This window comes from Triturus cristatus, chromosome 9 (assembly GCF_964204655.1).
Source record: "Triturus cristatus chromosome 9, aTriCri1.1, whole genome shotgun sequence".
Classification (NCBI taxonomy): Eukaryota; Metazoa; Chordata; class Amphibia; order Caudata; family Salamandridae; genus Triturus; species Triturus cristatus.
This window is the reverse complement of record NC_140592.1, coordinates 1,046,863,603-1,046,891,415: the sequence shown is the minus strand read 5'-3', so window position 1 is coordinate 1,046,891,415 and position 27,813 is coordinate 1,046,863,603. Positions and strand designations below refer to the sequence as shown.

The window sequence follows — 27,813 nt, the reverse complement described above, 5'->3', positions numbered from 1 at the left end:
TCGAAGTTTACCGCCTACTTCAAGTAGGTGGTAAGCCAATCTCAGACCCCTTCCCCTTTGTGACTGCCAGCAGAAAGGTTTTTTTAAGAGCAGGCAGAGGTCCCATGGACTACTGCCTGCTCTTAAAAAATGAAACAGAAACATTTTGTTTTTCGTTTTGAAACACATCCTGTTTTCTTTCAAGAAAACCAGGCTGGAGGGCAAAGTGGTTGTCTTTGTATCAGTATACGTCCCACCGGGGCTACAGTCGACCACTTTTGCAGACCTGGGGCGCCTCCTCCTTGGCCTTCCGGGGGGGCTTCTGGTGGTTGGGGGGGACTTCAATGCGGTGGTTTCTGGGACTGTGGATCGTCACCCCCCTAGGGACCTCCCCCGGGCACAGGCGTGGCTATCCGGCCTCTTGGATACACTGGGACTGGTGGACTGCTGGCGCTTAAAACATCCCACGCAGCTGCAGTACACTTTCCACTCGGGTGCCCATGGTAGCCTCTCACGGCTTGATTATGTCCTTGTCCCTGCGGCCTATGTTGGGAGGGTAGGAGAGGTGCGCCATTTGGCGCGGGGTATTTCAGATCACTCCCCGCTCCTGTTACACTTTGGTGTCTTCCCGAGGGGTGAGGGCAGGGTAGCTCCAATCAATGCCTGGTACCTGCGCGACCCCACTATTCGCGCTGACTTGATTAAATCCTTGCAGCGATACTTTGATGAGAATGTGGGGTCCGTCCCTTCGGCTATCTCCCTGTGGGAAGCCTTCAAGACAGTTCTCAGAGGGGAGGCCCTGTCCCTTATCTCCCATTCCCGGAGGCGCGAGCGGGAGGAGGTGACCCGGGTGGAGGCCGAAATTGCCGAATTGGAGGGCGATCTAGAGGGTGGGGTGACAGATGCTGCATTACATGTCCTACAGCTTAAGCAGGCGGCCTACAGGGCCCTCGTTACGGAGGCGGCCAGGGGCCTCAGTAGAGAGCAACAGGGGCGATTGTATGATGTGGGTGATAAGGCTGGTAAACTGCTTGCGTGGTTGGATAAAAAGGAGAGAGCGAGTCGTGTGGTCCCGCTGATTGAGAGGATGGATGGTGTGAGTGTAACCGAGCCAGAAGACATTGTCTCTTGTTTCGCGGAGTATTTCCGCGAGGTGTATTCCCCGGTTTCTCCCTGCTCGGAGGAGGATTCCCACGCCCTGCTTAGGGATATCGCGCTGCCTTCCCTCTCGGAGGTGGACAGGGTGTCGTTGGATGCCGCTCCCACCTCCGACGAAGTTGCCCTCGCCATACGCTCGGTCGCCTCCGGCAAGGCCATGGGCCCGAACGGCATCCCTATCGAGTTGTATAAGTTGCGACCGGATGTATTGGCACCCCACCTCCGCGCGATGTTCCTGGCGGCCCACTCGCTGGGCTCCCTCCCGCTGGACCAGCGTCTAGCTACAATCGTGGTGATACACAAGGAGGGGAGACCTCGAGACCGGGTTACATCCTATCGGCCTATCTCGCTCTTGAATGCGGAGCCCAAAATTCTCGCCAAGGTGCTGGCCAACCGGCTGGTCGGCGTGGTGGGCGATCTGGTCCACCAAGACCAGTCCGGCTTCATTCCCCATCGCAACACGGCCCTTAATCTGCGGCGCTTGCACGGGGTGCTCGCACGTGTCCCATTCGTGAGGGAGCCGGCCATATTGGCGTCCTTAGACGCCACCATGGCGTTTGACACGCTTGAGTGGCCATACATCTGGGCGATGCTGGCGAAGTTTGGATTTGGCCCGGGGTTCATCAGCTGGGTCAAATTGTTGTATTCGGGCCCATTGGCGCAGGTGGTGGTGAATGGAAGAGTATCGGCCCCATTCGAGCTGGGACGGGGCACGCGACAGGGCTGCCCCTTGTCGCCGCTCCTGTTTGCGCTGGCCTTGGAGCCCCTGGCGGAGTGGCTGCGGTGGCATCCTTCCATCCGTGGTCTCCGTTGGACCCCCGAGTACGAGGACCGCGTGTCCCTATACGCCGACGACATCCTTCTATACCTAGCCTCCCCACGTAAATCACTGATTGTCCTGGTTGATGTTTTGCGCTCATTCGGCCGCAACTCAGGCCTAGTCATCAACTGGGCTAAATCATGTGTGTATGTGCTCTCCGGGGAGGCTCCCGTCCTCCCGCGGGGCTGTCCGATCCAGATTGCCTCTCAGGGGTTTAGGTACCTGGGTGTCTACATCACTCTAGACCCGGAGGCCCGCTACGAGCGGAACTTGCTTCCCCCCCTCCTGCGCTTGAAGGAGGACGTCGCGCGCTGGCGGCGCCTGCCGCTTTCGCCGCTCGGCCGGGCGGCGTTGTTTAAGATGATGTCATTGCCACGCTTCCTGTACGCTCTCCAGAACACTATGGACTTAGTCCCGGCGCGCTACTTCCGTGAGGTGGAGAGTCTACAGCGCCGCCTGTTCTGGGACGGGAGGCCGCGTATTGCCCTGGCGAAATTGACGCTCCCATGGTACGACGGGGGGATTGCCCTCCCGGATATTAAACGGTATTACTGGGCCTCCCAGCTAGCTGCAATTAACCATGGCCTCTACGGGCCTGCCTTAAACCCGGCATTTGAAATGGACAAGATGCTACTGCCCGGTGGCGACTACAATCGAGCGCTCTACTCTGGCGCGCCCGACGCTCGCCTGACGGGACCTACGCGTGTCATGGTGCGAGTATGGCACGCGGCTAATGCAGCTATGGGGTGGAAGGACCGTTTGACCCGGGCGTCACCGTTGTACGCGTCTGAGAGGTTGGGCTCCCTGTGGACCTCGAAGGGCTTCGAGAAGTGGGACACGATAGGCATCAGTAAAGTGGGGGATTTCTGGACGAGGGGGGGATTTAAAACATTCGAGACGCTGCAGACGGAGTTTCAGCTGCAGGGCAGTGAATACTTTCGGTACTTGCAGGTCCGTCATGCACTGGGCTCCATCTTCCCAGACGTCGCCTCCATCCCGGAGTCTTCCCCCCTGGAGGATAGAGTGCTAGATGGCCACGTCCCAGACAGCACGATCTCACTTATTTACAAAAAACTGATAAATGACCGCTCGGGCTTGCTGACTGGCCTCCGAGAGGCTTGGGTCGCCGATGGGCTGGAGCTGGACGACGAGGACTGGATCTCCGCGGTGGCCTCTCCTAAGGAGGTGGCCATACCGGCTCGCCTTCGCTTCGTCCAGCTTAAGATACTCCACCGGGTCTACATGACGGGGCCAAGGCTTCTGCGTATGGGCTATGCTGAGGATGGGTTGTGTAAGCGTGGGTGTGGTGCTTTGGCGACCTTCCTGCATATTTTGTGGGAATGCCCGAAGGTGGAGCGATTCTGGCGTGTTGTGCACGAGGTCCTGCGAGTGGTTACGCGTGTCGCTTTGCTGCCTGAAGCGAGGAGATGCCTGTTGAATGTGTGGGAGCCAACTGACTACTCGGCTCCGCAGACGTGGTGGGTGACTCTGGGATATATGATAGCTAAGCGTGATATTGCTCAATTGTGGGGATCCCAGAAGCCCCCGGCGGTGTCGGCCTGGAAAGAACACATGGATTGGTGCATGTTTCGAGAAAAGGTGGTGTATGTGGCGAGGGGTAAGCCTGGGACATGGATGAAGGTATGGGGCCCCTGGAACGCCTACCGCGGGGGTCTCTGCGCGCCGCCATTGCTGCCTGCTGCTTCACCAGCCCCGTCCCCTTAGCTGACTCCTTCCCCCAGCCCCGGGCACAGGGTTCCCCCAGTCCTTGCTCTGTTCCCCTTCCCCTCTTTCGACTCCTGTGGATAGTTGGGGTCCCCCATTCGGGGAGCACGTGCTGCTATTTTCGATTGCTGGTTGCCTTGTGGGTGTGGTTTTCTCATTGTTTGTACAAAATGAAACCGTATTGTGGGGTCTGATTGATGTGGCCCACGACGTTGATACCTCCTGATTATGCTTCTCTGCAATGCCAAGTGTTTATGAACGTATGTCATATGCTCCTGTCATTTCTAGCGGCCGGCCGGAAGGTTGTAGGCCCATACTTGTATATTCTTGAGATTTGTAATAAACGGTTTCAAAAAAAAAAAAAAAGAAAACCAGGCTGCATTAAAAAAAGAAATGTTTGATTTAAAAGCAAACACAGACTGGGTGGTCTGTTGTCCCTAGCAGGCCACAATCAATGTGTTATTGCTCGTTCCAATGGGTCACAAAAATTGCGACTTGCCTCATGAATATTGATGAGGCAGGTCCATTGCGACCCCATAGGGAATGACTAATGTGTCTGAGACACATTAGTACATTTCATTTTGCGAGTTTCTAATTGTGAGTCGCAAAAAATCACAATTAGAGACTCACAAAATTAAATAGTTGTACATGTGGCCCTAAGGACCTCATTTAGAGTTAGGTGGATGGGATACTCGATCACAACCATGGTGGATATCCTGTCCTTCACAATTCATAGGCCTTGTAGCCTAGGAGACGTGTAATACGGCGGACCGATTATAGGCCATGTTTTGACGGACTATCTGTCAAACTCTAACTAAGGCCCTAAGTCAAAACGTAACATCTGTGACCAGGAAAACCCGCTTGGTGTATCTCACTTCCACTCCATTGCAGTCAGTCTGAAATTACACCTAGGTCAAACTCAACAGTGATGCCTGATAGGTGCATAACTTTTACTTGGCATCTTTTGCGTTAAAGCTTCAAAAATTCTCTGGACACCCTTATTGCATTTTAGTCATTTTGGTGTTACTTTTCTTCTTACATTTACTTCAATTTTTAGATATTGGTTGTGGGATTTTTATTGAGTTGTGTTTTGACATTTTGACTGTTTTAGTCTTACTAAATATTTTGCAAATTTTCCAAAATTAAGCCTGTCTGCTCTGTGCTATAGTTACCAGTGGCGGAACCCAGGTTTAAATTATTAAAGCTGTGTGATTGACTTGACAGGTTTTTGGGGACTTATTACTTGGATGAGACTCATATCCACCCCAACTAATAACCCATTTTAATACAAGTATTTAGTACGGGACAGTGCCACTGTTGCATTTATGGGGTATGACAGGTGTACTGATGGCCACGGTTTATGTAATGGTTCTGATACTAGGGCACCATTAGGGTCACATTAGTGTTTCATAATCTAGGGGCACACTTAACAAAAACTCTTGTGGTCACTATTGGAAGTTACAGATTTAATTCCCAAGTCCTGTGGAACATAATCAATATATAGCAGAATTTGTATTCTCCAACTGTCGGTTATCAACCCACTTAGAAAAATATATTTTCGCAATAATATGTGAGTGAGAGAATGGGTGTTCGCAGGGGTGCGGCCATAGAGAGTAATGGGAGATCCGACAAAGTTGTAACTTTTTGGGCATCACAGAATTTCCAATGGCTTCTCACAGACTATTTGGTCCTGAAAAGGGTTGACACGTGGAAATAAAGTGCAAAACATGTCCCAGGCACCTCCCATCTGTTGTATGGATGAGAAGACATTTATCCACAATGAAAATATTTTTCATAAATTCACATGCACATTTCTGTATTTTATTTCATTGGATTGTCCACACTGCAGACAATTTATGGGAGAAATTATTGGGGTGTAGGAGTAAGCCTAGAAATCTATGACTTACATAGATGCCTGAGGCGGTCTGCTGGTAAATTTGCGATTCCCAAAACGAAGGAAATGTACGTCAATTATAGTTGAAATGATGTTTAGATTTTTTTTTGTGTTTAGGAATTCAACCATATTGATCTAGTGATTCTATACTGGTTCTTGCTTGGGAGTCAATTCATTGTGGGGATACTGGCATCCATATTGAAATTCATGTTGCAAAGACATGCTACCACTGACTAAAACTGACCAATATAGTGGGCTCTCTGATATATAATTATGCTTATAAGACAGTTTATAGTTCACTTCTTAAAATAAAGACTTACTGCATCGCTGTCTTGCAATGTGTATCACTTTTAATCTGCATTTTACCACATTGCTGGTGATGGAGCAGGTAAAACAAATTTCTGCATACCTCCTCTAATTTGGATGAAATTAATTACGTAATCATTCTAAAGTTAATTTACAATAACATGTTTGCAGTGGAAGTTTTACTAATCAACCTTTACACCTTGATAAACATAAATACACATGGGACTAAATTGCTAATTGCATGGCAGAACAATTAATTAATTAACTATGGTACGCAAAACTAACCTTAGATTGTGGTGAAATAGTAAAATTGCATGATACATGTTGCTTTGTGATCGTTTGTGCTTTAAAAGTTATCAAGTGGTAAGTATTATTGCTTTAAATTTTGTTACAGCTAGGAAAATACTAATATATAGTGGGATTAGTATGGGTTTGAACATCAGAACCTTAAATCTATACTTTAATTGCTGTTATGTCTATTTCTCCTTAAGTTGGCATTCGGGCCTATTAGGCCACAGTACCCAAGATGGCGTTCTCCAGGGCCGGACTGGCTACCAGGCGTTTTGGCATGCTGCCGAGCTTGGGGCTGATTTCGTTGATGTGGACCTGTGTGTGCTGAACGAAATTCGTTTTGCTTTGTTTATTTCGAAGCACACGCAGTTCTCCATCAATGAAATTGGCCCCCACCACAGTGACATTAGCCCCAGCTCGGCAGCATGCCAAAGCGCCCGGTAGCCAGTCTGGCCCTGGCGTTCTCTGAAGCAGATGCCACCATGTGCATGTGATGACTTCTGCGCATGCCCAGATGGCTCTTGAAATCATGAGGTAGCTTGAACTCCTGACATCGTGTTCCCTGCCAAGGCCGAAAATTGATAACTTGACCACAAGCCAGAAGATGACCAAATGGGAGTCAAGGAAGAGACAAAGAGAGGACCTATCAGTGGGACCCTTTTTACCTTGGGAAAAGATACAACTACTGTTTCCCCGCATGGGAACTGAACAGACAATGTCGATTTGAGAACTTTGTGAAAAGTCACTATTGAGAGCCAGTTTGCACTGGGAAAATTCAGCAAACTACAGATAACCAGGCCTGGGCGTAGTGGGGCTACGTGGAGCAGCGCGTAGTGTGGCAAAATCTATGCACACTACGCACCGCCCGCCTCCTGCCCGCCCTAATTTAAAAATAATGTAAAGAAGGCTAAAAGTAAATAGAAACCTCCTTACCTTGAGAGTGGCGTCCCGGGGCTCCCTCTTCTTTCTGACGGTAACTTCTTCACGCAAATGCGCGGACGCCCGCGCATTTCTCGCAAGAAATGCGCATGCGCGGGCGTCCGCGCATGCGCATATGCATGAAGAAGTTACTGACAGCAAGAAGAGGGAGCCCTGGGATGCCGCGCTCAAGGTAAGGAGGTTTATTTACCTTTACCCTTCTTTAAATTATTTTTAAATTAGGGCAGGCGGGAAGCGGGTGGCGGGCAGCTCTGCTTCGCTACGGTGTGTACGTAGCGCTGCCTGCTACGCCTACTTCGTAAACGGCGAAGCAGGCAGCGCTAAGTGCACTCCAAGGGTGAAGCGGAGCACGAAGCCCAGGGTTACAGATAACCCCAAACTGTCCAATCAGAACATTTGGTCTGCCTTTAAAGTTGCTATTCTAAAAGGAAGTAAGGCAGAAAAAGGGTATAAAACCTTCTCATCAATCATTACGGGGCGAGAGAGTTGGAAGGGCTGGTTGCAGCAGAGTTCGTTCGTTGGTTCGTTCGTTGGGTTTCGGTTGTGGCTGCATATATCTTTGGTTTATTTCTTTGTGTTTCCTAAATTCTATGCTATCAGTCTGAATGTGGAATTGGTCCATGCTCCAGATTGATGTTCGGACTTTGCCGAAATTCTGAACTTTTCTACGCTGTATCCTGTATTTTGCACACCGGTTTGATCCTTTGGGGAGGACTGGACTGCCCGGTCGAGGGAGCCTTCATTTGAGAATGCTGATACCTCCCTGTTTGATTTGAACCTTTCATCATCTTTCAATTGGTAATGATTCAATGTACTTTTCTGAAAATCTATGTCTAAGGGTAATTTCTGAATGTTTTTCTTTAATAAATTTACTGATCAAATAACGAGCTCTAGAAAATAAATGACAACTTAAGAGTTTAATGAACGGTAAGATAATCAAAATTTGAATTCACAAGAAATGAGTATGTGGTTCTTAAATTAATTACAGAAAATATCAAATGTTTCCTAGGCTCTAATTGTGTCTTAGCTGGTTCTAATTCACCATCAACTTGTCCAATTAGTTGGTCCATCAACCAAATAGTGGAGTGCCTTGATGTTAAAGTCAGGATTCTGAAGCTATATATGGAATGTGTATATAATGTAAAGCAAATTAACACTGATAGGTAATAAGGTACCCACATGTCCAGCGCCTTTTCTCCTGTGAACAGATTCGAGTGAGAGTGATTGAATGACAAGTGTGTTGGTGTTATGGGCCCCACTAATGAATGAGTGTATGAATGAGCTGTTGTGGATAAGAATCTGTGACATAAGGAGAATATGTAAATGTTGTCCTCCGCGCTGGATCAGTTTTTCTTGGTATCAGATTGATGGTTATTATTGTATTGGTTTGGTGATTATCGATTTATGTTTAAAAATGTATGTTGAGTATTGTTTATGTTATGTTCCGGGAAGTAGGAAGTGGATTCATGTGGCAAGAGAAGTCACATGGAATTGAACATTGTCTGGTTTCAAAAATTGTGATAACACGGAATTGTGTTATGTTAGGGAAATCTCTGTATGAATGTGTGTGAGTGGAATAGTAATAGGTTCTCTTGTGAAACTCTGGCCTTAATTCTCAGGAGCATTGTAGTCTCCACATGTGTTTTATCCCCAGAGAAACATGTTTGCCTCTTGCTTGATAGAAGGGTAAGGTAGATGGAAGTGCTACTTTATCAGCAAAACGGATAATTCTGTGGTAGGATAGAGGTAAGCGCTGCCTACTGGAAAGACAGAATTCTTGCGTAAATGAACAAGGCTATCTCTTTGGTTTAGCGAAACAGGCAATGGAAATGTTTGATGTTGTTACTAACAGATTTTGATTAAAGGAAACGCAAGAATAGTTTGCTGATAACATTTTGTAAAGGAGGGGTCAGCAAGAGCAGGAGTAGTGAGAAAGGCTGACGTCAGAAAGACCGTGCTGGGATTGGTCAGCTGTAGAAAGACGAAGCTTTCACTGATTGGTGCGTTAGTGTGAGACGCGCAGGGAGTGGAGGATTACAAGAGTGACGTAGACGCTCCGGATTGGTGCGTTAGTGTGAGACGCGCTGGGAGTGGAGAATTACAAGAGTGACATATATGCTCCGGGTTGGTGCGTTAGTGTGAGTCGCGCTAGGATTGGTCAGAATACGGAGAAACCTTGAAGAAGCGATTTGCAGAGCTTAGTTGATTATGAACGTTTGAAAATAAAAATTATGTACTATGATCCACCTGAGAAAGAGAAAAAATCATGGTTTGGAAAAATCAAAGACCTATTTAAAAAGGATAAGCCGATTGTAACTAGGGAAGGACAGATACTTCCTCCACCGAAAACGCCTGCATCATTTATGGTGGCGAAATATGGTTATCATACATGTATTTGGTTGGAGAATTGGGCAAAGTATACCAAAGATGATGGAATGTTAGCGTTTCTGGAAAATGGTTCATTTAGTCTGGCAGTACTACGAAATTTGAGAGATAGAATGATGAGATTGGAACCAAAATCCAGACCTACCCAATTTGAGGCTTTGACTGAATGGGAAGAAGAGATGTATGAATGGGAAAGACATCGGAGTGGGAGACGGTATAATTATGTATTTGGTGGATATTGTGGTCAAGAAAGCTATGACGACAGAATGAGAAGATGGCGAAATGCAAGCATCACTGATGGTATGCTTCCTCTGAGAAATGCTGGAGAGATGAGTGGCAGAAAATGCACAGAAAAGAGAAATAATACAGAGTGGAGTGAGTGAATCGGAGGATGAAGTGCTGGAGGACATGTTTTATTTAAAAAAACTCCATATCAACAGGATTCTGCATTGGTGACGCCAAGTGCACCACCACAGGAGACTGTAATGAATAAAAGTTTTGAACAAATACCGAATTATTTTGGGAAAAATAATCCATTTAAAGGTTCAGAAATGTCACAGACAGTAAGAAGTGAAAATGAAAAATCTGCAGAATTAGCTAGAACTAGAGGAAGAGGAAGAGGAGTGCGTACTTGGCGCAACTCTAGAGGTAGACCAGACGGGGCCCTTTGTGGATGGGAAGGTGAATGAAGTAAACATTACTTTCCTAGTGGATACTGGTGCTACTCGTTCAACTGCTAGATCAGCTGACGTGAAAAATCTTCCTCTCTCGGGTGAGACAATCCAAGTGGTTGGAGTTTCTAATAAACAGATAAAAGCTTTTCCTACTGATCCTGTAAAAGTTACAATAGGGAAATTTGCTGATATGCATTGTTTTGTAGTGTGTGACACTAGTCCTGTAAATCTGTTAGGAAGGGACTTACTTTGCAAGGTGAATTGCATCATTTTTTGTACACCTGATGGTATAGCCTTTGAAACTCCAGACGATGATGTACTGTATAGAATGACAATGGCTAACCTAGAACCAGAAATTACTGAAGCATTTGTTGTATTTGATCCAGAGGGATTACCTCAGGAGTTAAAAAACAGTGAAAACAGAAGTGTGGGAGTTCACAGGAGAAGATGTTGGATTAATCAAGAGAGTAGATCCTGTGAAAATAACAGTAAAAGAAGGAGTAAATTACCCGAACATTCCTCAGAATAAGTTAATACCAGAGATAATTGCAGGAGTAACGCCTGTAATAGACACAATGATTGAACAAGGAATTCTGAGAGAAATAACGAGCAGTCCATGTAACTCTCCAATCATGGGTTTGAAAATGCCAAATGGGACATTTAGAATAGTACAGGATTTGAGAAAGGTGAATAAAATTGTTGTTCCTTGCTGTTCTATTGTGCCAATCCCTTCAGTAATTCTATATCAGATTCCCCGTGATGCAGAATGGTACACAGTCATTGACTTGTGTCATGCTTTCTTTTCTATTCCATTGCACCCTGATAGCCAACACATTTTTGCATTTCGGTTCGGCGAGCGTATTTTGGCATGGTGCCGTATCCCTCAAGGGTATACAGAGAGTCCTTCAATATTTAACCAGAATTTAAAGAAGTCACTGAAAGATTTGAAAATGCCAGAAAGTTCAGTGCTCGTCCAATATATCGATGACCTACTAGTGGCATCGAAGACGTGAGAAGCATGTGTGAATGACACAGTTGCATTGTTAAATCATTTGGCAGATGGAGGACTTAAAGTATCACCATCAAAATTGCAGTTTTGTCAGAAAGAATTACAACACTTAGGTCATAAGATTGAAAAGGGCCTGAGAAAAGTAACAATGGGTAGAATTAAAATCATTACAGGAATGAGAGCCCCAATGACTCAGAGAGAAGTTAGAATGTTTCTTGGAATGGTGGGATATTGTCGACAGTGGATCAGCAATTTCTAGTTGATTGCAAAACCATTAGAACGTTTGACAAAGAGTGATGTGAGAGATCCACTTGAGCTGAATAAGGAAGAGATTAAATCTTTTAAACAACTGAGAAACAGCTCGTGTGAAGCACCGGCTCTTGGAATGCCCGATTATAAAAAGGAATTTGAGCTCTATTGCAGTGAGAGAGATGGATGTGCTCTTTCTGTGTTAGTACAGAGACATGGAAGATTGAGACCACTGATTGCTTATTATTCAGCTGTACTAGATCCAGTAGCTGTAGCATTGCCTGGATGTTTGAAAGCAGTAGCTGCCCCTGCAAAAGTTTGGAACAGAGTGAAGGAATCATAATGGGATACCCTGTGAGAGTGTTTGTTCCCCATGATGTGGCGATCCTTTTGACAAGAAGTAAAACACAGTTCATGACGCATAGTCGTCTAACTGAATATGAAAAGGTGATTTTGGGTGCTACAAATGTGAGTCTTGTAAGATGCACTAATGTAAACCCATCAACATTACTACCTGATGCTGTGAATGCAGAAGTGAAAGATGATGTTGATCATGATTGTTTGGAAGAGCTTGATTTTTGCACCAAACCGTGTCCGGATATAAAAGATGTGCCTCTGAAAGAGAGTGACTATGTGATGTTTGTGGATGGGTCGTGCCTAAGAACTGGAGAAGCGATTTTGAGTGCTGCATGTGCTGTGTGCACTGTAGCGACTGTGTTGGAAGCATCTTGTTTGAGAAGAGTATGATCTGCTCAAGTTGCTGAGTTGTTTGCACTGATTAGAGCATGCAAGTTGGGAAAGAATTTGTGTGTCACTGTGGTTACTGACAGCCAGTATGGGTATGGAGTGGTACATGATTTTGGGCAAATTTGGTCCCAAAGAGGTTTCTTGACGTCGAGTGGAACTCCAATTAGAAATGCAGAAATAGTTGGAAAATTACTTGAAGTGATACAGCTGCCTAAACAGATCGCTGTTATAAAATGTAGCGCACACAGGAAAGGAACCGATTATGTGTCAGCAGGCAATTAATTTGCCAATGATCTAACTCAGTACTGTGCACGAAATCAGACTTCATTAAATCGTAACAGGGAAAAGGAAATGGATTTATGTCCCTTGCTTTTTTACTAACACCGTAAGTACATGGAATGAAGTGAGACAGTTACAGGAAGAGCCAGGGGAAGAGGAGAAGAAACAGTGGATAAAATCAGGATGTGCACAATGAGAAGTAGACAGTGTTTGGGTTTATAGAGATGGAAGACCAGTAATGAATGATAACATGATCTCTGCCATGGCACAAATGTACCATGGGCAGGCCCACATAGGCAAGGATGCCATGATTAGACTTTTTAAGCAAACCTGGAATAATGCAAAATTTTGGCTTATAGCTGAGAGCCTTTGTCAGAGATGTCTCATATGCCAGCAATTCAATCCAGGAAGGAAAACTGTGGTAAGCTCGGGAACCATAGGACGAGAGGGAGGTCCTTTCACTTGTGTGCAGCTTGACTTCATTGAAATGCCCTCATGCAACAGGTTAAGATATGTATTGGTGATTGTTTGTCTGTTTTCTCATTGGGTTGAGGCTTACCGGACCAGAAGGAATAATGGAGTTACTGTAGCGAAACTCCTACTGAGAGAGTTCATTCCTAGATTTGGTTTTCCAGTAAAGATTGAAACAGATAGAGGGACACATTTCCAGAATGAAATTATACAATTGATTTGTGAAGCATTAAATGTACAACAAAAATTGCCTTGTGCCTACCGACCAGAGGCTTCTGGAGTGGTAGAACAGATGAATGGCACCATAAAGAACCGACTGGGAAAAATGTGTTTGGCCACGGGTTTCAAATGGCCAGATGTCTTGCCACTTGTTCTGATGAGCATTAGATCAATTCCTGATAGGAAGAATGGTCTGAGTCCCCATGAAATTATCATAGGTAGAGCAATGATACATGTTTTCATTCCTGTCAACAAACTGCTGCCTATATCTGATGACTTTGTCTTGGATTATTGCAAAGGATTGGCTGATATGGTACATTCTGTGTTTCATCAGCTTGGACCAGATGCGACCACTCTTGAAAGGAAGCCGGCTCATGACTTGAGTCCTGGAGATTGGGTCCGCACAAAAGTACACCATAGAAGAAATTGTCTGGTTTCACGCTGGGGAAGACCAAGTCAAGTGATTTTGACAACAACAACTGCTGTGAAGTGTGCAGGGGTGAAGAACTGGATTCATGCCAGTCACACTCTTCGAGTCCCAAATCCGGAAGGCCAATCTGAAGAAGAACATCGAGAAGTATCAGATACCAGCTCAGAATCAGAATCAGAAGAAACGAGAACCAGACAAGAACCAGAAGCAGGTGAACATGGTCCAAGCCAAATTGCTGGACAGGAAAATGTACCACTAAGAAGACGCCTCGAGATTTCTGATACAAGCTCTGAATCTGAGACAGAACCAGTAGGAATACAAGAAAGAACGAATCATGAAACTGGAAAAACTGAACAAGTAATCTTTGGAAAATAAATCCCAAGTACAAGCACAAGAGAAATTCCCCCTTATAGAGATAGAAGGTGAGGAATTAGATACAGAGAGTGAGGGTGAAGTAATTGCGGAAGAACCCCGAGGAGGTGTAGGGACACAACACACACAGGTAGAAAAAGGATCAGATAGTCAGCAGGAAGCTTGTGTGGAAGAAACACGAGGAGGGATAGATACAGATAGTGAACCTGAAATATTGAGGATAAAATTAAAAGAAGGTGAAATCCAGACGGAGACAGAATCAGAAGAAAGTGTAGCAGAAAGTAAAGGTGGAAGAATTTTGAGGAAAAGAGCTTGGAAAACCCCGTGGGAAAGGAAAGGATCTAAATTGAAAAGGCCTTTGAAAGAAGATATTTGGCCCATCAAAATCAAGAGGTTGAGATACCGACTGACCAGAATAAAGCATGATAATGCTGAACAAGGGAATGAAGTGTCTAGTCAAGAGAAACAAAAGGTCATGGATCAAAGCACCTGCAAGACACAAAGAGGATAAAGAAACCAAACCCGAAGTACAAGTCACCGGAATGGACATATGTGGCACTTCCTGATATTCAAGAGGAAGCTGCTAGCCAAGGAAGTCTATGAGTGACTGTGCAAGAGGTGGACAAAAGAGAAGAAGATTCGGAAATTCTGAGAGTTATCTTGTCTAACACCAGAGAAGAAACGGATGATCAGGAAATTCTGAACAAAGACTGTGAACCTAAGGATAAGGATGATTCATACATGGACTGAGTGACAAAAGAAATTGAAAGGAATTAAAAGCCGGACCAGACACATGACCAGAAAAGAACCAAGTAGGCAACTAAAGCCTTAGGGTTAGACAAAGGTTAATTGTTGAAGAAAGAGGATAAGTCAAAAGACACTGATCATTACCAAAATGGCAAACAATGAAAATAGAAATCCAACATGTGGATTTCTCCGGAGATGGTGTAAAATGTGTTTTTGTTGTACAGGATTATTAATGCTTGTTTGGATTATATTAGCAATAACAATTTCATTTAGAGTAACATTTGAAAATATAGGTGGACACACAACAAATGGAACTAATAATGAAAACGCTGATGACAGTCATGTCACAAAATTGGTAGATAGAACAGAATTTCATAAAGATAAGTCCATAAATAATTTTTCTAACAATCTTTTTTCAAAGTTATTGTATGAGTATGTAAAAACCATGGACGTTAGAGACTGCTATGTATGCATGCAGTTACCTGCATCCGTATCAGAGGGTGTCACTTATCATCACCTTCCTTTGACATATGGGATAACTTGTAGTGTCTTAGCCAGTTTGTTTTATAAAACAGGAAAATTAGAATACTATTACACTGATATAGATATTATTTTCTCACAGATTCCTATAGTTCCTGAACTAAACAAGGTGATTCCTGGTAAAACTCTTGGTGAATTTTTTCTGGAAACAAGAGAATTAACTTTAGAAGAAGTGTTTAAGAATAACCTTACTTGTAGTTTAAGAAAAGAAGAGAAAACTTTCCTGAACATGGTAGAGGAGAGGAGAGTTCAAATGCAAAAGAAGGTGTCTGGGGAAAAGATGGAAACAACGTTCTGGGATGTTGGGAAGGAAAATCATTTAAAGGGAGAAACAAACCCAGCAATGGCTTTAGATTGGCCCCAGAAAGGGAAGTTATGCATAAGTAGAGATAATACGGTATATGATAATTATTTTGTAGGTGGAAGTGAGTGCCATGACTTGTACAAAATGATGGGAGGATGGGGATTTAAAGGAGGAAAAGATCCGGTATTCCCTGGAATATATTACATCTGTGGAAACAGAGCTTTTTTTAGATTGCCGGACCATTGGTACGGGACTTGTTACTTAGGCCTGGTCTTTCCAAAAATATTTCATGTGGAAAGGGGAGATGACAGATTGCACGAAATAGGTAGACAGCTAACACGTAGAAGAAGGGAGAGTTGGTCAGAAATTATTGGGGATATCTTTGGAGCACTGATGCCAGAAGTTGGAATATCTCTGAATGCACATAAAATTAGAAAATTGTCTACAGTTGTGGATCGTTTATCAACAAGCACAGCTGGAGGGTTCTTAATGGTAAATACCAAAATGGTTGCCACGAGAGCTATGGTAATGCAAAATTGACTTGACATTATATTGGCAAAAGAGGGAGGAGTCTGTGGAATGCTGAAAGTACAACACTGCTGTACTTTCCTGACGAGAGTCAGAACATAAAGAAATATATTAGGAATATAACTGAATTGCATAAAGAAATTATTCCAATGGAGGTTGAAGGTGTATGGGAGAAACTTGGTAAGAGTTTTTCTACTAATAAGAATTAGTTAACAACATTAGGTAGCTCCTTTGTGGGAAAAATACTGATACCTGTGACTTCAGTGATTATTTTATTGCTAATATTAAAATTAGGATGTTTATGCATAAAAAGAAGAACATTACAAAATAAGATAAAAAGAGAAAACAAGAAAAATAAAGAGAAAGAAATAAGAAAAAGAGAGGTAGAAGAAATAGAATTAGAAGAATTTCAAGAAAATATGTACAAGAAAACAAAAGAGAACAGTATGGAGAACACTATGATTCAAATTAACAAATGCAAGTGGAACTGAATAAAACCATTTCCATAGATACATTTAGTGAAATTAGTGAGTCGTGGTGATGTTTAAAATCACCAAAGGGGGGATTGATGGAGCAGGTAAAACAACATTTTGTATACCTCTACTAATTGCATGGCAGAACAATTAATTAATTAACTATGGTACGCAAAACTAACCTTAGATTGTGGTGAAATAGTAAAATTGCATGATTCATGTTGCTTTGTGATCGTTTGTGCTTTAAAAGTTATCAAGTGGTAAGTATTATTGCTTTAAATGTTGCTACAGCTAGGAAAATACTAATATATATTGGGATTAGTATGGGTTTGAACATCAGAACTTTCATTTCTATACGTTAATTACTGTTATGTCTATTTCTGCTTAAGTTGGCATTCGGGTCTATTAGGCCGCAGTACCCAAGATGGCGTTCTCTGAAGCAGATGCTACCATGTGCACATGATGACTTCTGCGCATGCCCAGATGGCTCTTGAAATCACGAGGTAGCTTGAACTCCTGACATTGTGTTCACTGCCAAGGCCGAAGGTTGATAACTTGACCGCAAGCCAGAAGATGACCAAATGGGAGTCAAGGAAGAGACAAAGAGAGGACCTATCAATGGAACCCTTTTTCCCTTGGGAAAAGATACAACTACTGTTTCCCTGCATGGGAACTGAACAGAAAATGTCGATTTGAGAACTTTGTGAAAAGTCACTTTGGAGAGCCAGTTTGCACTGGGAAAATTCAACAAACTACAGATAGCCCCAAACTGTCCAATCAGAACATTTGATCTGCCCCTAAAGTTGCTATTCTAAAATGAAGTAAGGCAAAAAAAAGGGTATAAAACCTTCACATCAATCATTACGGAGAGAGAAAGTTGGAGTTGGAAGGATTGGTTGCAGCAGCGTTCGTTCGTTGGTTCGTTCGTTGGGTTTCGGTTGTGGCTGCATATATCTTTGGGTTATTTCTTTGTGTTTCCTAAATTATATGCTATCAGTCTGAGTGTGGAATTGGTCCATGCTCTGGATTAATGTTCGGACTTTGCTGAAATTCTGAACTTTTCTAAGCTGTATCCTGTATTTTGCACGCCAGTTTGATCCTTCATTTGAGAATGCTGATACCTCCCTGTTTGATTTGAACATTTCATCATCTTTCAATTGGTAATGATTCAATGTACTTTTCTGAAAATCTATGTCTAAGAGTAATTTCTGAATGTTCATATTTTTCATATTTTTCTTTAATAAATGTACTGATCAAATAACGAGCTCTAGAAAATAAATGACAACTTAAGAGTTTAATTAACGGTAAGATAAACAAAATTTGAATTAATAAGAAATTAGTTTATGGTTCTTAAATTAATTACAGAAAATATCAAATGTTTCCTAGGCTTTAATTGTGTCTTAGCTGGATCTAATTCACCATCAACCAGTCCAACTAGTTGGTCCATCGACCAAATAATGGAGTGCCTTGATGTTAAAGTCAGGATTTTGAAGCTATATATAGAATGTGTATATAATGTAAAGCAAAATAATCCTGATAGGTAATAAGGTACCCACATGTTAAGCGCCATTTTCTCCTGTGAACAGATTCGAGTGAGAATGATTGAATAACGAGTGTGTTGGTGTTATGAGCCCCACCAATGAATGAGTGTATGAATGAGCTGTTGTGAATAAGAATCTGTCACATAAGAAGAATATGTAAATTGTGTCCTCCACGCTGGATCACAGGCACTGCGGGCACACCTGCTATTATTTTTTGATGTAGTCTTAATTTCAACACAACAGTTACAGGCATTTTATTATGACATCTGTGACGATATATCTTATCTATATTTGAACTAAAGCGCTTACAAAACAAAAACAATGCAAGTACTGTACATTTAAACTTCTTTAAGTGTTTCCACATCTAGAAAAAAGAGCAGAGGTGTATGTACGAATTTCGATTTATTAATTACCCAACATTTCTTTTATAAATGTACTTGCTCAATTTAAAGCTTCTGACGTAAACAACCCCAAGCTCAATTAATAACTTTCTATAGTAAACAACCCTACCCCCCTCAAAGCTGGAGGTCAAGCTCCATTCCAAAAATCTGAGGCTAGTGCCAAATCTGGCTTTATTTAGATGTAGACCTATAAAAAAAAAAATCCAAAGGGATAAGCTCTAAGTGTGATAGGTGTGCCCATTGGTGTGTTGACTGCTTACTGGTCAATAGGACGGGAAATAGCGTTTACAACGCTGTCTCCACAATGCGGTACCTTTACAACGTGGTCGTTACAACGACCGCGTTGATACCACGCGAACCAGTACATCAAAAGTCATTGCAACGACTTGCTGTAGGGGGCACGCTGGTGTTGGATTTACAATCCAACACCTTCCCTGCTGTTGCACAAACTGGAGTAGGAACAGTAAATAATACTATTCGTAAGTCCAGTACCCCCCCTACAACAAGTTGTTGTAATAACTTGCGATGTACTGGTTCGCGTGGTAACACCGCAGTCGTTGTAACAACCGCATTGTAATGGCATGCAATGTTTTTGCATGCGTAGTAAAGCGTCCTATTCCAATAGGATTCTAGTTGCACCCTTTGAAATACCGAAACCAGAGTGAGGTTCCTGTCTGGTGGGTCCTGGCCTAGCAGTTCCTGCTAGACTGTGGATTGCCCTCTGTATGGAGTGGCATTGTGTGAAGAAATATGTAGTCTGAGTAATTACAAGTGGCTTTAATTCGTTCTTGCAGTTCACCCATCATTTTTTTGGTCTTCTAAGTGAGAAACGCTCAGTTTAACATGTATGCCAAGATTGAGTTTTCCGTACTCACTGTGCTACCGGCATCAAGCTGAAACACACTGAGAAAGCCCAAAAGGCCAAAACTGATCTGAAATTGCTTGAGTTCTCATCTGGAGGTGATCTGACCCACATTTCAAGATGGCCTGATCATGTTGGAGCAGGACCAAAACTGATTTACATATGGATTGTTTCTGTGTTCAGTGGTTTGGTGGGCAAAAAACGCTGGACTGGAATGCAGCCCCATTAATTACCAGTGACTGATTAATTCAAGCATACCACTCATCACCTTTTTGTTTTCTGTGACACGATAATTGTAACAGGTATGCCTAGACTTAGGTCCTGTGCTCACTTTACCAAATAATCAAATAGCATCACTCTGAAGAGGCCCGAAAGTTCAAAATGAGTGAGAGGTACTTGTGTTCCTGGTCAGAGGAGACCTGGCCTTGCAACATAGGCTGGAACAAAAAAAAAAAAAAAAATCCACCTATCAGCCGGCTGTCTCTCCCTTCAGTTCCTTCAGCCGCCTTCTCCTCTGCTTCCATAGCGGAAGGAAGACGGAAGCACACAGGCTCCCTCCCCTTAGCCAATCGCAATGCTGCAATGCAGCATTGTGATAGGTCTGAGCGCCGTGGTTCGGCGCTCAGATGGGGACTGGGAGTCTTTGCATGTTTCTCACCAGGCTGTGTAAAGCAAGCCTGGTGAGGAAGATGCAAAGTGCGCATGACTGTTTGAAGTCATGCCCACTTGGAGTGAGTAAACCACTCCTCCCCCGCCCCGCCATAACGGAGTCCGTAGTGAAAAATAAAATGATAATAACCAGGTTATTATCATTTTATTTTCCTGCTGCACTGCTCCTTAAAACAGTGGGGCAACACTCCTCCGTCTTAGCGGAGGAGATGCCACTGGGCTCCATTATTTTCTTAGCCAAAGCAAAGCTGAAATAAAAAACATCAAAGCCAATGAAAAAAGGATACTCCACAAACTGTACTGGGAACTTGGTGAGCAGATCATACGCCTTCGTTTCAACAAAGGATGAGATGACAAAACTCCGATTCTTCTCTATGAGGCAGGAGAAGGAAGCAATAGTGGGGAGAGAGGCAAAATACCTTGATCAATCTCTTAAAAGCAATCCATTGGGACAAAGTGAAAAAGGTGTAAAAAAATAACTTTTTTGCAACTGCTGTAAAATAACAGTAATGTTTTTGTGGCATGTATCCAACTGTGAAGGTATCATTCTTTTTGTTACAAAATCTTTTAAGCTGCATGAAAGCCCAAGCAAATATTTTGCTTTATGGAATGTGCAAGGTTTAACAAGATTGAGAAAATGTGAAAAAAGGGAATTATTACAGGTATAGAAATTATTTGATAGCATTGTCATTTCTTATAAACACCAATAACAGCTCTCTCTTTAATATTATGGTGGCATCCTCTATCTTAAGTATCTTCCATAACATTGTCATGAATTCTGATTTGTGTCAATGTTTAGTTCTTCAGAGTCTTTCTTGACCAGCAAATGTTTAATAAAAATATCTTAAAAAATGCAATACCTGTAGATAAATACACCTTAAGGTCCAGTGTGGAGAAAATATTAACTTGCCAAAAATTGAAATTTTGAATAGCTCTACCAAGGAGTCGGATGTGAAGAAAAAGCATTTTGTTTAATGTACCTTATCCATTAATGGACCTGCAGTTATATGGTCAAGGACATACCTTAATATAACCGTTGCTAGACTTGAAAATAATGCCCATGAAAATTATACTTAGCAATAAATATTTTCCTCCATTTGAATATGCTAGTATATTAATGCATCACAGATCACAACTCAGAGATAATAAATTAGAATTGCCAGCCTCTACTTTTGAATCAGCAATACATTAAACACAGCCTACACACGAAGCTCAAACTTTGAATACAACCTGTATTTAAGTTTTCGAACAGGGCACATTTCTTTTGGTCAACAGCGGGATAGGAAACGTTGACCAGTGAGGGGATTAATTTTGCTTGGCCCGCTCCATCAGAAATATTTCTTTGGAACATCTTTACTTGGTGCAACAAATAGTCAACGTTATTGTCAACGTTACTCTTGTGTAGGTATTGGTAGAAGCTGCGCAGTGAGTGCCTCATTCCAAGGTATACATAGCGTTATTTATTTAGTCATTTTCTAAAGGTGCACGTTGACTTTCAGTGACAGGAGGTGGTAGTGTAGCGATAAATTACTATTTGTACGTTACGTGAAAACAAGAATTAACATAATGCACCACAGCAGGTATACAAAACAGGCAAAACAGGGGCTGATAGATGCTAAGGCCCTGATTCACATAGGGCCTCCGTACTCATGGTGGAGGCCCTGTAGTCGTGAAAGAATCTCCGTGCTCGGGACGGACTCTCCCCAATGAGAATTCTCATTGTGGAGATTCTGCCCTAAGGGCCTCATTATTATGTTGGGATGAAACTTTCCGCCCGACACTGTCTTAGTTTCTGAACCGACCGACTCGCGGTTCCGCCCGATTGATTACCATGCAACCAAACACTGTTCGGTTGGAGTCCCATCGTTGCCTATGGGAGCCCGTGTTCCGACCAACAACCGGCCATAACATGGGCTCCTATGGGAAAATGGGGTACGTGCGGAAAACCCTGCACCTTGTCACAGGCATCCCATTGTGCCTGCAACACAGTGCAGAATTTTACAGGGGTGACCCTTAGGTACCCCCTCGGCCCCCAACTGGAAGCCGCTGGCAGAAGGGGGCCCTGCTAGGGGCCCCTAAAGTCACTTTCAGATAGCCTTTTCATGTCGGAAAGGCCGACTCGGAAAGGCTGTTGGAAATCGACATCATGATCAGTCGGTCAGAAATGCTGTCCATAGAGTTGTACTCTCTGACCGCGAACATCGTAATTGGTTGGGCGCATTGTAAACCAACCGAGTCATTCAGAAGGGTTCCGATGAGGTCTAGGAAATTCCGACTGTCGGGCGGAGGCTTTCTGCCTGACATTGTAATGAGGCCCTAAGTACATGGACTCCCCCACAACTGCGGGGCCTACGCCACGAGTGCGGAGAGCCTTTGTGAATCAGGTCCAGAGGGATAAATTCATAAAGGAAAACTTACATCCGAAGTTTAAGATTAGATCAGAAGTCTAAGGGCCCAATTCAGTCTAAGTTTATCTTCATGAATTGGGCCCTTAGACGTCAGATCTAAACTTAGACTTCAGGTCTAAACTTAGACTTCAGGTCTACGTTTACCTTTGTGAATCAGGCCATAAACTTTGGAAAGATATGGGTCTGATTACCAGTCAGTAATTGTTTCAGACCTGTGCTTAAACCCCTGTTTATGCATGGATTGCAATTACAAGTTGAGAGTTTTTTAACCCATCCGATAATTATTAGATGTGATCAAAATCTCAATATTTGTTATGTTTCGGCAGGTCAAACCTGCTAAAATTTAACAGTGAAAAACCATATGGTAATTACCGTAACATGTGGAATTTGGTGTGTTAAACACCAAAATCCACATGTTATTCCCCGGAAATTCGTAATAGGTTTTATTTATCACATCACATAAGTAATGAACTCTGTGGGATTGTTATTTACCAGGAACAATATAAAACATCTATACCTGTAATCAGGCCCTAGGCGTAGGGTCCCTACATGAAGAACTGGGCACATTGTCACTAGTGCTTAAAATACAGATTATACCGCCTGCAAAGGGAGACCGAGACATGTATATGAATACTTAAACATCTTGACCTGCTGGCTACACTAATACTCCATTTGAGACCAAGCACATATTGCTACTTTTGCTATTTGCTCTTTTTTCACAGATGCTACTTACGTGCTGAGAATTCAAAAGAATCAAATTTGACGGGTTGAACATAGTTTACGAGGCAGGACATTTCCTCATATGCTGCTGCTTCCAACCCTGCAGTGCCCTCATCTGATTCAGACTGCATCTTCTTCAATTCCTCTTCATCCAAGTTTTGTAAATCCTCCTCATTCTCTGGCTCTTCTTCCAAGACATCACCTACGTCAAACATCACAGAGTACATTATGGAACTTCATGCCAGATTCTACATATACAAAAAGTAGCATACATTGACATAGTGGATTTTGAATAGGTTTCTAAAATTTGTTCAAAGAAAGCAGAGATTACAAAAATCTAGACACTTCTCTTTGAAAAGTCAAGTTCTAATGGTTCTCCATTTTGAATGTAGGTTGTATCACAGAAAGGAAGAACATCAGTGCTTGACACCACTTTTCTCAGCATCCGACCACAGCAGGTCATACCAGATCTCTTCTGACAACACACCTCACAACACAACAACAAATTACCACTCAGTACAACTCCTACCACACCACACCATAGCACCCAGCACCATTTCAAAACATACTCCTGCATCCATATCCACTACATACATCATCAGACTTTGCCACACCATGCATTCTATACCACACCAGTCAACATCATAGCAACACAACCGCATAGCAGATGCTAGACCAAACTACACTATATATACCATACGAAATTACATTATTAAGCACAACAAGGAATAGCACTGCACCTTTCCACACTGCATCATGCCACATACATCACATTATTTTCACACCTGTCCACACAAAACTACAAAGTACCATACAACATATTTCAACACAGTACCACACCACTTCACCTACTGCACAACAGTTCATTAACTCATCCAACACCATACCATACCACGCAATATACCAGTGTACCACTGTTCTACTCTTATTATTCTGACCTTCATACATCACATAGTATATCCCTCCTCCCCACCATATCACAATCATCACATATTTTATAATACAAAGTACCACTCCCCGGATACCAAAATGAGTTAAACTGCTCCTTTACAAAAGACACAGGAAGACACATGGGAGCCTGAAGTTACAAAATGGGATGCAATAGCCAAGACAATATTATTGGGGGCCTGATAGACATGAGAAAAAACTCAAGGAGATACCAGAAAAAGTTTGAGAAGGCTTCAGGAGCCACATTCCTTACAAGTACTGTAGGGATAGGCATCACAGCCTCTTAAAGCCAGGCAGACAATCTTCAGACTCATGGGTTCTGTGGACCATAGAATGTAAATAATTTATGTTTTTCATATGTACTGTGTCATCCTTGGTAGTCATTCCACGACATATAGGACAAGGTGTATGTTAACTTCAAAATGTTCTTTGACGTCAGTTGGACCAGCTAGTAGTTAGTCATTGTATGTGAACAGATGAGGGGCATACCCTTAGAAACAAAGAAATGAGTAAGGCTCACTCATTTCGTGACATCCTGATCCATGCACACTGTCTAAAAGAGATAGCCACTGTGAAAACCCACTTACTGGCAGATGACAATGGGCACTTCACCTCCATGCATTATCAGTTAAACTGGAGTAACAAACTTCGGAACATGCAAAGTAAGACCTTGATTTCCAGTGAGGATTTTAAGACTTCCATGCAGTAGCAAATTGAAGACCAGCTCCCCCAGAAGCACCCTCCACTACGGTAAAGTACTATAGCACCGACAGTGATCACAGATTGCTTGAGTTGGGTAAATAGGGTCAGGAAGATAAAGACAGTCAATATATTGGATGTCTTTGTGAAAAAGGCACAGTGAGCTGAGTCCATACTGATGTATCTAAATACGGACAAAAAGAGCTTTGTCACTGGAGTGTTGTAAATAGTGAAATCTCACACTGAGCAGTCATTCAAAGATGAAACTGAGCATTAGCTATCAGACTAGACAGGTGTGCACAAAAGCTGTAACCATCTGAAAAGGACCTGTGTCGGTTCAAAAGACTGTGAAAGAAAAACAGAAGGTCTGAGCCTACTTGAATATTATAACATGTTTATTATGCAAAAATAAGCAGAAATAGTGCTACTGGAGCCTCCTGAAGCAATTACACACTTGTATAGATTTTCTTCACATAAGCAACAGCAGGAAGGTTTATCTGATAGAAACTTAAAGTTAGACAGCGAGAGTAAGCAAGTGTTCAGCTTCTTAATGAGAAATGTGCAAAATACCTTGAAACTGAGATACTAGAAGGGAACCTCCTTTCCAAGTTAACTAGACTCTATGTTCTCGCTTTAGAGTGCTACATAAGGCAGGGCACATTGAAAGCAAGAAAACCTAAACAGTTAAAAAGGTACAACATAGGTATACAAATTGGTTTTTGTTAACATTGTATTAAATCATTATACAATTGCAAAACTAGTTTACTAATTAGCTCCTCCCTTTGCACCTCCAAGTGCAAAACCTAGAGCAGATCTATTGCCATTAATCTACTCCTTTCTATTTCAATATAATTTTCATGGCATTTTTCAGATGCATATCCATAAGCATCATGATTGCTTTCATCGTATTCATTGATAAGAATGGAAATAAATGGGTAATGCCTTTATGGTTTGCGAGACAGTGAATAGCACCCATTCATAAATGTATGAGAATATAAACAATCACTAAAAGAATGAATTGCCAGGAAAAATCCATAGAAAATACAACTTAAACCAGTACCAAATATTACTTTAATCTAAACAAAACCTATCTAAGGCTGCATTTAGTGCCCTGACAAGAACCTCTAAAATTATCTATCTCTTCATGAAGTGAGGTGTTAGGAATATAAGCGCAAAATTCAGAGAACACTAAAGCACGCAAACCACAAAGATGCTGCCATGACGGGTCTCACAGGTCCTGCCACAGTCAGCATTAACAAGGTGAATGGCAGCAAGCATGATACTTTCATGGTGTGTAGGATTCCATTACAGACTGCATCATACTATTTTTGAAAGTACAGGTCAAGGCACGCTGCTGTACATTTAAAATGTGGGCTCTCAAAATATTTGAATGCATAAAAGTTGTTTCACTGTGTATGTTTAGCTATGTTTTCAATAAGACAGGCCTAGGTGTGAATAAAGTATTTAATTTTATATCTCCGCCTAAGAGAATGCAAGCAAAGTTTTTAATAGGGAAATCAGATTTTTCATTACCTGAGTGGGAAAGTAAGTTTATAAGAATTTAACTTCGGCTACTAAAATCAGAACTGGCATAAAACATCAGAGCTGGAATATACATTATTGACCAGGAGTGTTAACTGCTCTGTCTCAGAAGAGAATGGCATGACTCTCAGCCAAGGATGATCAAGGTGGTGTTAAGTGCTGACCACTTAGGAGGGGATAGCTATCTGAGAGTGGATGGAAACAGCTAGCAGAACAAAAGATGGCCGTAGCATTACCTGTTTTGACTTGGAAATGCCAGGGAGGCTTCTCCAATCCATCCCAGAGCCATCCTAGTCAGCCAGACTCCACTCATATTGGGTGAGAAAACCAGTTTGGACTAGGCCTGGGCAGAATTTCAGTTATGCCAGAGTAATCAGAGTAATTTTGGCAATTCCACGTTATTCTTTGATGTGGAATTACTGATAATAATGTGATTACATCTGCTCATGAAATTAGGAGTAATTTGGGTGGCAAAATCCTACATGAAAAGAGCACATTTAGCGAGAATGAGCAGCTGCTTGTGCTGTTGCTTATATTCGGTTGCATTTAGCACTATTTTCTTGGTGCAAACTCGTGTCCATGCTGGATGCAAGGGTGCATTTTGTGCTAAAAATTAGTGCTTAATCCTGGGAGAAATATGGGGGGAAATCCTACACCAAGTACACATTTATCGAGCATGTGCAGCTACTTGCACTCGCTATTCATTTTCTGTTGCATTTAACACCATTTGTTAACTCAAAATGCATTTTTGTGTCCATTTTGGATGTAAGGGGGCATTTGTGTGCTGAGAGAATAGCACTAAATGCAGAAGTACTCCTCTTATGTAATTACACGTAATCTAGTAGAATTTTGGGGTAATTCTGCGTGATTCTGCGTGATTTTGCTAGGGGTGAGTTACACCCACCCCTAGTTTGAACCCATTTAGATGTGATGAGAGCTTGTCGAAATAGGAGAGAGCAAAAGGAGCTGAAGACAGGCCTGCCTGGTGGCAGCAGGTTTTACCACATTAAAATAGGGGCTCATAGACAAGTTTACAATAGGACAAACAGGAAGTGCTGCAAAAGGAGGTGGGAGGACTTCAAGAAAATAGTTAGGATTGGGTAGCAGAGTTTTTGCAATCATTCACTAACGCTGAGGATCAATATAAAACCTCAGCAACCTGTAGTGTAGTTCCTATTTCCCTTATAGGCTCTGCGCATTGGAATAATATACACTATAGTTTTTGCATAGAACTAAGGTCAGTATGCCTCTATCGAGTACATTAAACTTAATTACTTTATGTGCCAGCTAACTCAGAGGTCACTAGAAACTTCTTGAATAAACAAGAAGGGAGTAGTTTCTGACAACTGCATAAACATGACAACTTTGTCTTCCTTAGAATCGGAACGTGTCTCAGAATCGTGGAAACAATACATAACAGTTTCACTCAGTCAATCATGCATGCTTAGTTTCTGCAGAGTTACATATAGATAGACGGCGTTTCA

At 42.6% G+C, this 27,813-nt stretch overlaps 1 protein-coding gene across 1 annotated transcript in view; it reads right to left on the bottom strand.

Annotated features, from left to right (window-relative positions):
* The window catches only part of PLCB2 (phospholipase C beta 2), a 573,513-nt gene that overhangs the window by 200,908 nt on the left and 344,792 nt on the right, over positions 1–27,813 (bottom strand). The window contains exons 15-16 of the mRNA XM_085626894.1: positions 23,154–23,342; positions 20,300–20,384 (exon numbers count right to left, since the gene is read on the bottom strand). Of these exons, the coding sequence (XP_085483020.1) occupies positions 20,300–20,384; positions 23,154–23,342 (274 nt within the window). The remainder of the gene's footprint in view (positions 1–20,299; positions 20,385–23,153; positions 23,343–27,813) is intronic.